We start from the raw sequence: 13,053 nt of genomic DNA on the forward strand, positions 1-13,053 counted from the left end.
AGGTTTTTCCATTCTGTCCATTACACACCTGGTAAAAATTTTGAAGTGTTTCCTAAAACTGTTTTTCAGAAACACTTAGGCTGAAAGAGTTGAAATTGCCCGATCATTTCTGGGGGGAATTAGGAATAGCTTTTTGATGTGTTTATAAGTATTAGCTATAAATAATGACTCTAAGGGGTTTGTTTTTATTCACATTCAGCAGCTTTCTCAAAGCAAGAAGTGAGGAGCATTCCGTAGGCTCTTGTAATGGTGATTTCAAAATAGTCGTCTTGGGATTTCAAAAGGATGTGATTTTTTTTTTTTAATAATGGAAAGTTCATAAAGGAGAGTAAATATTGTTGGCTTTCCTCAAAATTGTCAAATAGAATGTGGTGGTTGGTTTGCAAAACAGCTAAAACTCAAAACTTTTTTGTGATTGTTCAGACAAGAACAAGTTGAAAACAAGCTTTTTTTGTCTTTTCTGAAAGATTAAAAAAACCCAAAATTTCTGACTTCAAATTTTTCCTGTCACTTGATTCTAAATGGGATTTTAAAGTTTTTGGTATAAACTCTAAATGGTGTGACGCCGTACAGTCGACAACTATTTAGCAAAGACATTTTTTCTTCCCCATATGTGAAAATCTGCTGTATAAATTCAATGTTATTGCATTAAAACTCACAATCTGTTATGCTAATGTCAGACTTAAGCTTTCAGTTCTAATATGTTACATTGCTTCCCCTTAAAATATCTATTTCACCATTTTCATAAAATTAAGTAGAGTACAAATAACAAACCAAGTGTACATCAGATTAAGAATAAAAACTAATGTCAGAGGAGTAAAGTCATTTTGAGTCTAAAAATCTGGAAAATGAGATTTTTTTTTCCAGCTCTAGCTTTAAAGCTGATAATTGAGGAATTTGTTATGTGTTTTTTTTTTCCATAGTCATATTTATATGTAGATGATAAAAGACTCTGACCAATGGAATTATTAAATAGATGCTATTTTAATAAAAGTATGTGTGGAAAGTATACAAAATGGGAGATACTGAAAAGCAGTAGGCATAATTTGGATAAGTTTTTGAATCTGATCTCTCTTAGGAAGCTAATTACCAGGCAAATGGTTAAGTAGTATAGCAAAACCAAGCAGTGTTTGCAGATTATAAGAATTAATAGCCAATATGAAATGTTGAAGAGCTTAATAGCAGCATGACCTAGAGAATAGCAGCCAGTGTGGTTCTGATCCGTGTGTTTGCTGAAATGGAACAGGGAGTGCACAGTAACCTGGCAAGTTCTGCTGAGAAAACAAACGCGTTTGTTCATTCAAGTCACAGGAAGATTTCAGGATGCTTCCCAAAGGTTGTAAATGCTAGTGAATTGAGCAGCACTCAACACAGATTGTGATTTATTGTAGACAACTGCTGAGAACTGTGCTATATAAAAAGCGGCTTAGAGCAATCAAACACACTCCAAAGTTGGATATGTGATATGTTCTTGGGAATGTGCAGGAGAAATGGAAGTGAAGTACAGGTATGTCAGTAAAGATTTTCTGCAAGGAGCAATCAGAGTTTTAAAAGGAGGTTAGGGGGGGAGAGTCTAAATTAAATTACAAAATATGGGCTTACTAAAGGAAATACCACTTTTCCACATGATTACATTTGGCATATAATCAATACAGCTCAGTTTTAGTTAGCTTTTCTTACCTCTTCTCAGATAGGAGATGTCAGAAGTTCCTGAGAAGGGTATAAAACTAACTCCATACTCAGTGCAGAAGACCAAAGCCAGCTCATAAATCTCTTGAAATGACCAGAAACTTTAGAGATGAGAACAGCATTTGATTGTGATTGTGTTTTTGTGTAAAAGAGGAAACCAGCAGAATGTACGTAGATCAAAAAAAAGTAATATGTACTGTAGGTCAATCAGCTGCTGCTTCTTTGTAAAGCAAGAGGAAGAGAACAGTTAAGACAGGAGATCAACTTAGTGATTCAGAGAATAAGCTGATGGTAAGATGGCTTTAGTACAACAAGGCAGGTTGTGCTTACTTTGGAAATGGACCTTTTGTTAGGTATAAAATATCTAATGTACTTTTGGCTGTTTTGCAGAGCTAAATCTCTTTTCTATTTCATGACTCTCTAAAATATAGATAATTATTCAAATTATTATTATTCGTATGTGTATATATGAAAGACTGTTTATCTGTGGTAATTTTGGATGGTGATTTGTTATTGTTTATAGGCTTATGAAAGTCATTTTCCAGGATCAATTTTAACATATTAAGGGGGCAATGCTCTCTTTTAACTGTTTCAACATAGGTTGTTGTCCCACGGTAGCTGAACAAGTTTCCCTTTGTGCTAATAGTTGTGTTTAGTTACAATACGTTTTTCTAGCAATTCAGCTGGTATGTTTTATAGAAGAAAGGTGTCAAAAATTCTTTTCAAAAGTTTCGTTTCAGTTAAATTGATTGAGGATTAAAATCAAGCGTGCTTGTTTATTAAAGTTGGCATTTGGAACATCTTGTTCACTTGGGCAGTAGATGTTGTTCTTTGTCTAGTCAGCCTTTCATTTGAAAAGCTGTTCCTAAAGATCATTCCATCAATAATAATGACTTAATTCACTAAATTATAAATTATTTGAAGCAATAACTATCAAATCGCAATTGGGGGCAGTTCCATAACAGGACTTCAAGGCATTACCATGATGCAAATAACAATTGGGCTTGTCGATGCAATTCCTTTCCCATATGAACCATAATTTTCTGATTAGATTTGTATTACATCTGTGTTAAACCTCTGTCTTTTAAGAGATTTCATTTCATATGCTGCTGTTTCTTTTCCCAGATCATTTCCTTCAGTAAGTGACAATAAGAATGAATGGACATATATCAAACACCCCTCCTGGTGGATATGGAAGTTATTTTCCTCAGATCAAGTAAGGCTATGCCTTGAATTTTCCTTTTAAGGACAAAACAGTTCTGTATTTTCTTCTTTATGGTTTCATTTCAGATCGAGCTATAATTAGTAGAGATCACTGGACTAATACGAAGGCAGTTGCTGTAAAAGAATGTGCGGTTTCCAAACTACGTAACCAAACTGTCAGCTATCATCTGACTGATTTTTGTATTAATGTGTTGAGCTATGTTGCTGAATGGAATTACCTGGCATACAAAAAATATACTGCTGTAGCGATAGCATACTTACTACATTACTCACAGAGGTCATCTTATGCCTCAGATATTTAAGGTTAGCACTGAGAGAATGCATTTTTTTCTGTCAAAGATGGGGCTCGTTCTTGTTGTTGTGCTAGAAGGAAGTTGGATTGCCTTTTTGTTTAGTTGTAGGCAATGGTACTCCTTTTAGGTCTTTTATGAAAAGCAATTTAAACTTTTAAGGCAAATAAAGCYTGTGTATGTAGGAAAAAGACAAAATCCTACCATAACTGGAGTCTTTGGCGTAGTCTTTATTGTTATTACTTGATAATGATTTTGATTATTGATATTATGGTAGCATTTATTTGTGTACCACACCCCCGTTGTGCATGGCGCTCTATTAATGTAACAAAAGAGTCGCTCAGAAGGGCCTCCAGCCTAAGCGAAACATGCTTCATTATATTCATGATGTGGAACAAATATTCAGTATTATTATCTCTGTTAGTAATATTGTAGGTGTATGTAGGCCTACATAATGGCAAGTTTTTTTCAATGCCTGCATCTGTGTAGCAAATACATCTATTGACAAGTTAACCAGAAATGTTTTCTTACAGTGGCTATGGCTCACCAACATTTGCTCAGGCAGAGAGGGAGCAGAGTTCAAGAACAAATGCAAAAGCTCTTTACGGTAAGGTGACATAAAGTCTCTAAACTTTTATGTTAAAATTGTTGTTTAAGTATTGGTTATGAAGTCATGGTGGAAATACTTTATGTACAAATACGTCACATACAAATCTAAAAATGTGTGTTTGTGTGTGTATGTATATATATTTATATGTGCAAATAAAGAACAAAATTATTTTATTTGTACTAAAGCTATAACTGACCTAGAAAACGTTTTGACCATGTACTAAGTACAGAGTTCCCACCTGCTAATTTTTAAGGCAGCAATGTATGAAGTATTTATCAGAAAACTGAGAGTGATCCCATAGCCAAGAGTCACTAAGGGACAGCTAGGTTAGGGAACAAGGCAGTCAGGGGATCTGTCCTTAGCTCTGCTGCGGGTTTCGTGACATTGTTTAAATGTTCCTTGCAACAGATATCCAAAGTGACAATAATATCTTGTATTAGTGTCACAAATTTAATTTTGCACTTATTTATTGCTTAGAAAATTACTGCTTAATACAGAGGGCTTAAGAGGAAGAAAAAAGATGTTATTACTATTTATTGGACTTAAGGTCTACAGATTCAGTAAAGAAATTTGTTCCAAAGGGTCAATATTTAGTCTCCCTCATATTATGGGTTAGTGAGTAGGACACGGGCCTGTGGTGTAGTTCTGTGCTGATGTTCAACAACTTTAAGTCATTTCAACTTTCTGTGTCCTGGGTTCTTCCTTCTGTAAACAGTGTAGAAGAAAATCTTTTCCAAGAACTGTTTTCAGTTTATAAATATTAAAATAAGGCAGAATAAGCTGTATACTGCCTGATTTCTAAAGTAATATTACATTTCAATACTCTGATAGTTGGTTGTGACTAAATATGTGCCTTCCAGAAAAAGGAAATGGATTTTACAGCTGTTAATTGCCAACTGTAGATCATTACTGCACTTTCTGAAAGTATGAAATTATGTGTTTGTGCTGTATTGAGTGCAAGCTTCTATATTTGCTGCTAGACCTGGAGAGGGAGGAAACCTCAGTTTCACTGCAAGTGAAGCACTTGATTTGAGCGCTCTCCTCATGTCTCAGTGCTATCTACTGGTATTCTCACATATGTCCCACATTCTCTATTATGCTTATATACGGTCAACGTATGTCAGAACAGGAAAAAAAAATCGCATTTGTAAAAAATTTTTTAAAGCAAGCCAATGTATTTTTCCCCTGTTTGACATTTACTATGAGTAAAAAGTGTCAAGCAAGCAATGAGTGAGTTTTGATGTCAAGGGCAGTCGTTCGCCATTGTGACTGCTGGGTATTTCTGGATTGTGTGTGGATCTAAATGCCCACCCATGCTGATGTGGGAGCATGGGCCATTCTGGCCAGCATTAATGGTGAGGGTAAGCCCCTTTGAGGATACACCTTTGTTTCTTACATGTTAAGTAAAGTATTGAACACCGAGTTAAGATGTGTTTAAGGACCCAATCCTATTAATCATATGGATAACGTGTTAATGGTAGTGTATGGATGTTCTGAGATCAATTTTGCTGTTTGACCTTAAAGATATGAAGCCCCTACCAACCACTCTGAATTCATTACTATTTCTCTGTAGGTGTAAAATCAGAGCATTCCAGCTTCTACAGAAGAAGTTTGGGAAACTGTATAGTTTTGGAAAAAAATCACTTTGGAAACTGTTTAGAGGTGTAATTCATTATGTTGTTTGCAGTGCTCCTTATTACTAAAATACAATCCTATACTGTTAATGATGCAGGAATTTTTAGTTTTCTCCTAAATCTAAAAATTCTTCCATCGTTAACAATATAGGACAAGAAGTGTAAACATGTTCTACATGAATCATTAAAGAACACTAGTTCCTTTGCAATGTTGTAATATTATCCACGCAATATTGGTGTAACTGAAGGAAGGAACCCTCTTTCTTTTGTTTTGCTCAGCTAATGATTTAGAGGTTTAAATGTAACTGAGAAGACCGCCCTCTCTGTGTCTGTTGGTTCATTGCCGTGCAACCTGGTGACAGGCACCTAGTTGTGTTCTTTAGTTCCCCATGGGAATAGTTTTCCCTTCAGAAGAACCTTCTTGAATTTAAATTCTGTTTCCAAATCAAGTTTAGTAAATGCTATGGGAGACCATTTTCACCTTAATTTGTCTTGTGTTGGCCTACCAACTGTTGCTCCAGGCTGGTAACTGAGTGGATGTGTGAGTAAATAAGTGAATGTGTTGTGTGAATAGTTATCTGCTATTAATAATAATAGATTGATTCTATTAATAGTAACAGCTTAATGAATAGAAGGAGAAACCCTGGTCATGACCTGTGTCTCCCCCTGCCTGACTCTCAGCTTGATCCTCTGTTAGCAGAAAAGGAATTTACAGCAATATTATTGATGCTTGGCATGTGGTTTTCAAGGAAGTTAGATTTGACGTAACTTATTTGGAGCCCTGTTTGGCCTACCATTTTGAACAGGCTTTTTCTGTCTCTGTCAGATGTAATATTACTTTAAAATGCCTAAACTTTGTTGTACTAGCCAACTATAGATGCTACTGTTTGTCTTGGCTATATACTGTATTCTCTAGCTTATGGCCATATCACAGTGGGGGCACAATGTAGTTATGTTCCTTGACAGCCAAATTGCACTGTTCCCTGGTCATCCACCTCCACTGTGAATACACATTGCAGACTGCCATGCTGGTAAATGGAAATTTAAGCAGAGATAAGACAGAGAGATGTTCTGTGGTGTAAATCTGTGCATGTTGCAAAAGCTCTTTTGAAAGTCAATGAAACTGATAGGAATGGAAGAATGAGGTTTGCAGTAAAAACATCTGTTCTCTGCAGAAGCCCTCATGCCTCAGTCCAGCCTGCTCACCCTTTTGGCATCTACCCTCTCTTCTGCAGGTTAATAAACCAGAAAACTGACAAATAGCAGTGGCTAGTAATTGCAACACTGTTAGGAATAACTAGTGTCCTCTCCTATTTTGAGTGGTTCTACTGTAATAGCTGTTTTTGTGATCTCATTGGGTTAGGGCAGTCATAGCAAGAGGTTTTGCTGTTTTGCAACAGTTTGCTCTTGCAGGGATACCATATAGGCTCTGGGTTTGGTGGTATTGGTCATCTCCCCTGTTAGCATATGAGAACTTTGCTGTATTGTTTGTGTGTATTATTGGCTTTTGAACTTCTTTGAGGTCCATGAGGCTGAAAGTCTATGAAGCAGATTGGAGGTCTCCTGGCTTTGTATCCTCTCAGAAGTGGAGTGGTATGAGAAGGCTGATGTGGTTTGGTGGCTGAAGTCACCATGCTAGAGTAGTGTAAAGGTTCACTTTTAGAAATTTCTGCAAAGACAGAAGTAAAAACTATTCCAAACATTTGTCTTTTAAAACTGATGTTGAAAATGAGCCATTCTAAGTTTAGACTTACCTTGTTTTAGCAGTATGCTAAAAAAAATAGAAGTCACTTAACATAGTATTAAAGGCAGAAACCGTAACTGAGCAAAATTCTGAAGTGATAGTTTTTAACAGCAATTTCTGCATCCTGTACAGGTTCACTTGACAAGCTGATTACATGTGTTGACAGAAATAGTAGGTGGTAACAGAAACCAGCAAGAAGCATCTTGCTAAAAAGTCTTTTTAGCAGATTACTCGTTCATGAGAATGACATACATTTCACTTTTCTAACTTTTTCATTTTGTATCATGCTAATAATAATTCTTCAAAAGCATATGTTTTGAACAGTGTGGTAGTATCAGTAAAAATGCCTTAACCGTGTTCTTTAGGGACTTCTAAAATGGTACATCAGAGCATTTTCATATCAAACATGCTATGGAATATTCATCTGTCAGTAGAAGGTGGGGACAAGTGGCTAAATTTGAAGTATGTGATGGTAAACAGCCTTTTACTTCTGAACTGCTTAATTGAATTCAGGTACTAACTGAAACTACTTGCCATGTAACTACTGTATGGTGGCTCCTGTGAAATAAGTTGTTGATCTTGGTTCACTTCCAGTGCTAGTAGATACGTCACAAAACTGTAATTGCAATTGCCAAGAACTGAATGAAGTAGAAGACTCAATTATGCTGGAGCTTGGAGTAAGGATATATTGGCACAGCTTTTTGAGTGGAGTTTTCACATTTTCCTGCTTCTGCTGTGGTTTGTATGCATAAAGAAGTAGGCCATCAGTGTCACCAAATGTATGAACTGGAGAAAAAAAAAAAAAAAAAAAAAAAAAAAAAACCCAACAACAACAACAAAAAAAACTTGAAACCTTTCTCAAAGGCAAGGCAGTTATATTTTATTTTCAGCAGCCTTGTTACCATTCTGCTGCATCTGTCTGCAATGTTTCTTCTTTTGTGATGTTTTGGAATTTTTGTTTGTGCTGTCAGAAGAGGAGTGGGAAGCATTGAATGATATTGGAATTTTTAAAACGCATTAAAAACAATAAATATTTTATATTAGTAATAGCAAACTTGTGTATTTGATTATACACTGATTATGTATTGGATTATATATTTTTTATTTATACCTATATAAAATTTTACAGTAAAAGTAAAATGACTATGCTGTTGGCTTTGATAAATTGTGTCAAGACTCTCTGTGTAATGATAGCAGCAAACTTTGTCCATGACAGGCCTCCTTTTCTGGAAGACTTTTGAACGTCAATTGAATTAAAGCACCTATCCACCCACATCAACAAGTGGAAATGGGATTTGGGTTCCTAAGTCACCAAATCAATCTTGAATGTATTTTTTTCCAAGCATAGTGAAGATTTTTTAAAAAATATATGTCATGTCATGAAGTTTAACTGTTGAGTCCCAGTTCATGATGATTCATGAGTGTTCGGTCCTTTGGTCTTCGGATAGAAGGTTGACCACAGTGCCATTGGGAAAGGAGGTGGGAGTTTTTTTGGTGTTATGGACAGTTTTTTATTAAAAACTAGACTGGAGCCGTCACTGTCTCTGATGCGGTTATCTGAGCCGCAAAAACTTGCTTGCAACTGCCTTTTTTCCTGTCTCAAACCATCTCTTTGTTTTCACTCCTTTCCTGCCTGAAATGAAATGTTTTCAACTTGCATGATAAATCTCTCCCTGAACTTGAAGGGAGAGATGCCCTGTCCATATTCTTGTGGGGTTTATTTCACTATTTAATTCCTCATCTTTGTGTCTGAAATGGGTTTTGGCTCATACTCTCACCTGTTGTTCTAGTGCTAGCTTCTCCATCTGTCTTCTGCGGCACTGCTTCCAGGGAGACACGTGGCACCGGCTGGTGCTGGGAACCGGGGCTGCGCTGGGCCTTTGCCAGGGAGTGACACATGCTGGAGCAGCTCGAATCTCTTGGCATAGCGAGCTGGTGGTGTGTGCTAAATTTTTAGATTATTATTAGGCACAGAATTGAAAGGTGTTACCAAAGTTGTCCCCAGACCACATCAGAGAAGACCAGGTGTTTTATGAATTGTGTTTTTAAACTCTCTTGGTTGTGATGAGGTGCTAACAGTGAAATTGCATGTGCATTTTTGTGTTGCTCAAATACTTCATTCAGAGCAAGAACTGTAGTGTAATAAATTCCAAGAAATCACAAGCAGATCATAGACTAGATAAACAAGTTCATTGAAAGAAGCCATCCATATAACATTTTTGTATTATTTGATATACAAATGAATTAAACTGGCAATAGACTCCCAAACATGACACCTTCTCTGCTAGCTGATTCCACATAGCTATCAGGGAAAAGATTGATGGCAAGATGCTCTGTAAGTGATAGTGTTTGCTCCTCTGATAATGAGATTTGCTTTTAAATCAAGTTTTGACCTTTCTCCCTGGATGTGCTGGTAACATCTGCACTTTGCTCTCCATCTCAGGTTCAGCTTCTCTGCCTGCTGCAGTATGTTCTTAAAGGGGTATCAGCCATCCCTCCAAAGCAAACCATAAATATTCAGTAGTAAACAAAATATTTTGCTTTTCTGCTTAATGATGTGTGGTTATAATTTATACCATTACTCTAGGACTCTTTTAAAAAAAAAAAAAAAAAAAAAAAAAAAAGCTTGTAAGCAAGCCTTTTAATCCATCTCTGCATGGGTTGTCATCAGATTTCAGATTTTCAGTCCTTTTGTCATTGTACAGAGAGTTTCCAATTTAGCTGAAAGAGGAAGGTGGGATCCACCATTATCCTTTATGCTATTATAACCAGAGTGCTGATATATTTATTACATCTGGCCTATACAGTTACTTGCCTATACAGTTACTTGTAAGACATTGGGGAAGTTCAGGCATTGGGATTCCTCATTTCTATTTTAGGCTCTTGGAACTGAAAATTTATTTATACATAAAGGTAGCATAGCCCAAACCAGCACCACCTGTGCTTCAGGTCATCTGTGAAGACCCAACCTGAGATCTTTTGCTATTGGTAACAATTTTTTCTACCTGAGCTAAAGAATTAAATTTGTCTTGCTATGGTGCTCTTCTGTGTGGTCTTCCTACTGGGCAGTGGCACAGATCATGCTATGGTAGAGTTTATTAAGCAGCTTTCTAATATGCCTTATAGCCACAGCCTCTTCCCATGGCAAAATGGACAAGACAGGACTCTGTACCTTTAGCTATGTTGGGTTCTGGTCATAGCTCTAATTCAAGGGACCTTATGCAAGCCTGATGTTTTTTGTGAAACTGTGGAATAGTTACATTTCCAAATTTGCCTTTCCAATGCAAGAAATGCTCCCCCACAGAAATAATTGGAAGAGCACCAAATTTTTAATGGAGTGAGGCAAGGATAAAATGCTGAGTCCTTCCATTTGTGATCTCATGTAATTTTTGCTTGTCTAGAAGTGTTTGGTTAAAACTTTTTTTTGTTTGTTTTCTGTTTTCTCTGATGTTTGGCTGCTTCCAAARTTGGTATAAAATCAATACCTTTTCACAGCCTTTTGAAATTGGAAACATGGTCCATTCCTGAGGACTGGTAAGTTGAATAAGTTCACAAAGACGTGCATAGTAGTAGCATCAGTTCACATCAGAAAGAGGTAGTAATTTCTGTCAGTCAATGTTTGTGTTCATTTGGAAAGTTGAGTAGCAATGAGTGAAATGCTGTGCTGCTTTTAACCATAGTCCCCTGCCTTGTGAGTTTACTTGACATTTTATTCTGCACAAATTTCTCTGGGTCACATTTCCTGTAGATTGTGATTCAGAATTTAACTTTAGTGTCTTCTGCCATGATCCTTGTATATATTTACTAGATGTGGTAATTTTGAAGGGTGAATAATTTCAAGACAGAGAGGTTACCCGTATCTGCCTTCCCCTCCTTTATAGTGGTGTTGGTAACATTCACAGCTGCTATAGGTACTTTCTGGCGCATGTCCAAAACCACATGAAAATTGCAGCACTGAGCAGTAATTAAGTGTGTGAGGTCTGCCCTCTCCACCTCCCTCCTTTTTTGTTACCAACAGTACCATATTCTTCCTTTCCATTCCTTGTTTTCCCCACCACCACATTTCTTTACACTGGGGATGCATCTGACCCCTGAAACTGGCGTGCTAGAGATTCTCTGTAAAATACTTTTTTCCCCAAGGATGGAAAACTTCTGGCACAACCAATGTTTTCTGTTAATGGTAATAATCAGAACAAATACTATACAAATCCATGTAAAATCTCAGAATTCTAATCTCTATTTAGTGATAGAATACCCAGTGGGATAAGGAGTGCTGCCACAAGCCTTTGAACTCTCCCCATTTTAGCTTCCATGCCTCACTGTAGAGTTTAGATTGCATCACTTTCTTGGACTCCAAGAAATAGGATTCTCCAGGAGTGACATATATTACACAGTGTTTTTAGTAGAAGAGCCTGTAGGATAACAAATGGTAACTCAGATTTCTGACATGTTCTAATAAATATTCCACCTGCATAAATCTGTCCAAAAAAAAAAAAAAAGGTAAATGGGAATTGCCACCAAAGTCAATATGGACCATCAGCTGTTGGAGTGGTGATCATACTTGTTTGCTGATAAATATAGACACTTGTGGATTTTTGCTCATTGTCAGCTTTTATGAAGTTCTTGTTACTTTTCTGTTGTTAAGGATGCAGAACTTGAGGGAGTCTCCTTGACTGTCAAGTCTAGGCAACCACAACTTTTATTATTGTTCATAAAGCTCTATTTCTTATATAAACACTGTCATTCCCTCCAAGACATAGTCTGTTGAAAACTGTTGTCTTGTCTGTTGTGAGTGCTGTGCTGTTCTGTGGAAGAGGACGTGTAAATCAGTGCAACAAATGTTTTTGGATATTCTGTCCTAACCTGGGACAGAATTTCTGTGAATATGAGCATGGAATCTCTTGCAAAAGTTACTTTCTGCTTTTTAATTCTTTGGTAGCCTCTAAATATGCCAGTATTTCTTGTTTTATTAAAAAACAGCTCCAACTGTTATTATTTGTGGGATTTATAAGCCTTACAATGGATGTAAAATATCTTATCCTGGTTTACTTTGGTGTCATAAAAACACTACTCTTGTTCACTTAAAAATACAAAAAAGATAATCAAAACTCAATATGTCATGTATTCAGTTAATGGAAATGTGGCTTTCTTTTTTTAAAGCATGTTTTCTTTCTTATTGGACAGCATTTAATAGTTCATTTACAGTCCATACCAGAAGTCCGTTAACTGGTCCCCTTGGAGATGCAAATAATTGTATTTGGTTAAACTAGATATTGCTTTTTAATTSCCTTGTTTTGTTAGGAACAGATGGAGTTTATTTCTTCAGATCATCATCCAAACAAAAAAAGAAAGGTAGCAAGTCAAATAGTACTACTTCATTGACTATTTTGTTGGGGGTGTGCATGTGTGTGTGTCTATTGTTTTTTAAAAAAACAAACCAAATAAAATATTGTAAGTAATATGCTGCAAAAGCAGAAATATTAGTTACAGCTGGAAATAATGCAGATCCTCTTCCCTGGGATTTCTAAATAATGGATAATAAAATTAAGGCATCTGTTTTAATATGTTCATGTACCTAGTTCAAAATTCTGATAATTCATGGTGTTTTCCTATTGGCTGAGGGTACTGCAGACATATCTCGCTAGAGCAAGCTGAGTAGCTGCTGCAAGGTAGCAGGACGGCTCTCTTCTGTGAGCGGCGCTTGTCATCTTGGTGGTGGGCTTCAAGCCATGAAGGGATTTCAGGAACTGTATCGTCTTTTATGAAGCGCACCAAGAAGTAAGGAAATGTGGGGTGTGATTCTAAGAGGTGTCAAATACTTCTACAAGTGACATCTCTAAGTGAGGGCCTTCCTTTCTTTGC

The 13,053-nt window shown here is 36.6% G+C and overlaps 1 protein-coding gene across 2 annotated transcripts in view; it reads left to right on the forward strand.

The window, feature by feature from the left end:
• The first annotated feature begins 2,813 nt into the window (after positions 1–2,813).
• Positions 2,814–13,053, forward strand: part of EPS8 (epidermal growth factor receptor pathway substrate 8) — a 55,383-nt gene continuing 45,143 nt past the window's right edge. The window contains exons 1-3 of one of the 2 annotated variants that reach the window (XM_026070379.1): positions 2,844–2,905; positions 3,737–3,810; positions 12,493–12,543. In XM_026070379.1, coding sequence (XP_025926164.1) covers positions 2,844–2,905; positions 3,737–3,810; positions 12,493–12,543 — 187 coding nt within the window. Of the gene's footprint in view, positions 2,906–3,736; positions 3,811–12,492; positions 12,544–13,053 lie in introns of both variants that reach the window. The other variant, XM_026070380.1, reaches the window with a different exon arrangement.

The sequence above is a fragment of the Apteryx rowi genome, unplaced genomic scaffold (genome assembly GCF_003343035.1).
Source record: "Apteryx rowi isolate R43461 unplaced genomic scaffold, aptRow1 scaffold_31, whole genome shotgun sequence".
In the NCBI taxonomy this organism is placed as follows: domain Eukaryota; kingdom Metazoa; phylum Chordata; class Aves; order Apterygiformes; family Apterygidae; genus Apteryx; species Apteryx rowi.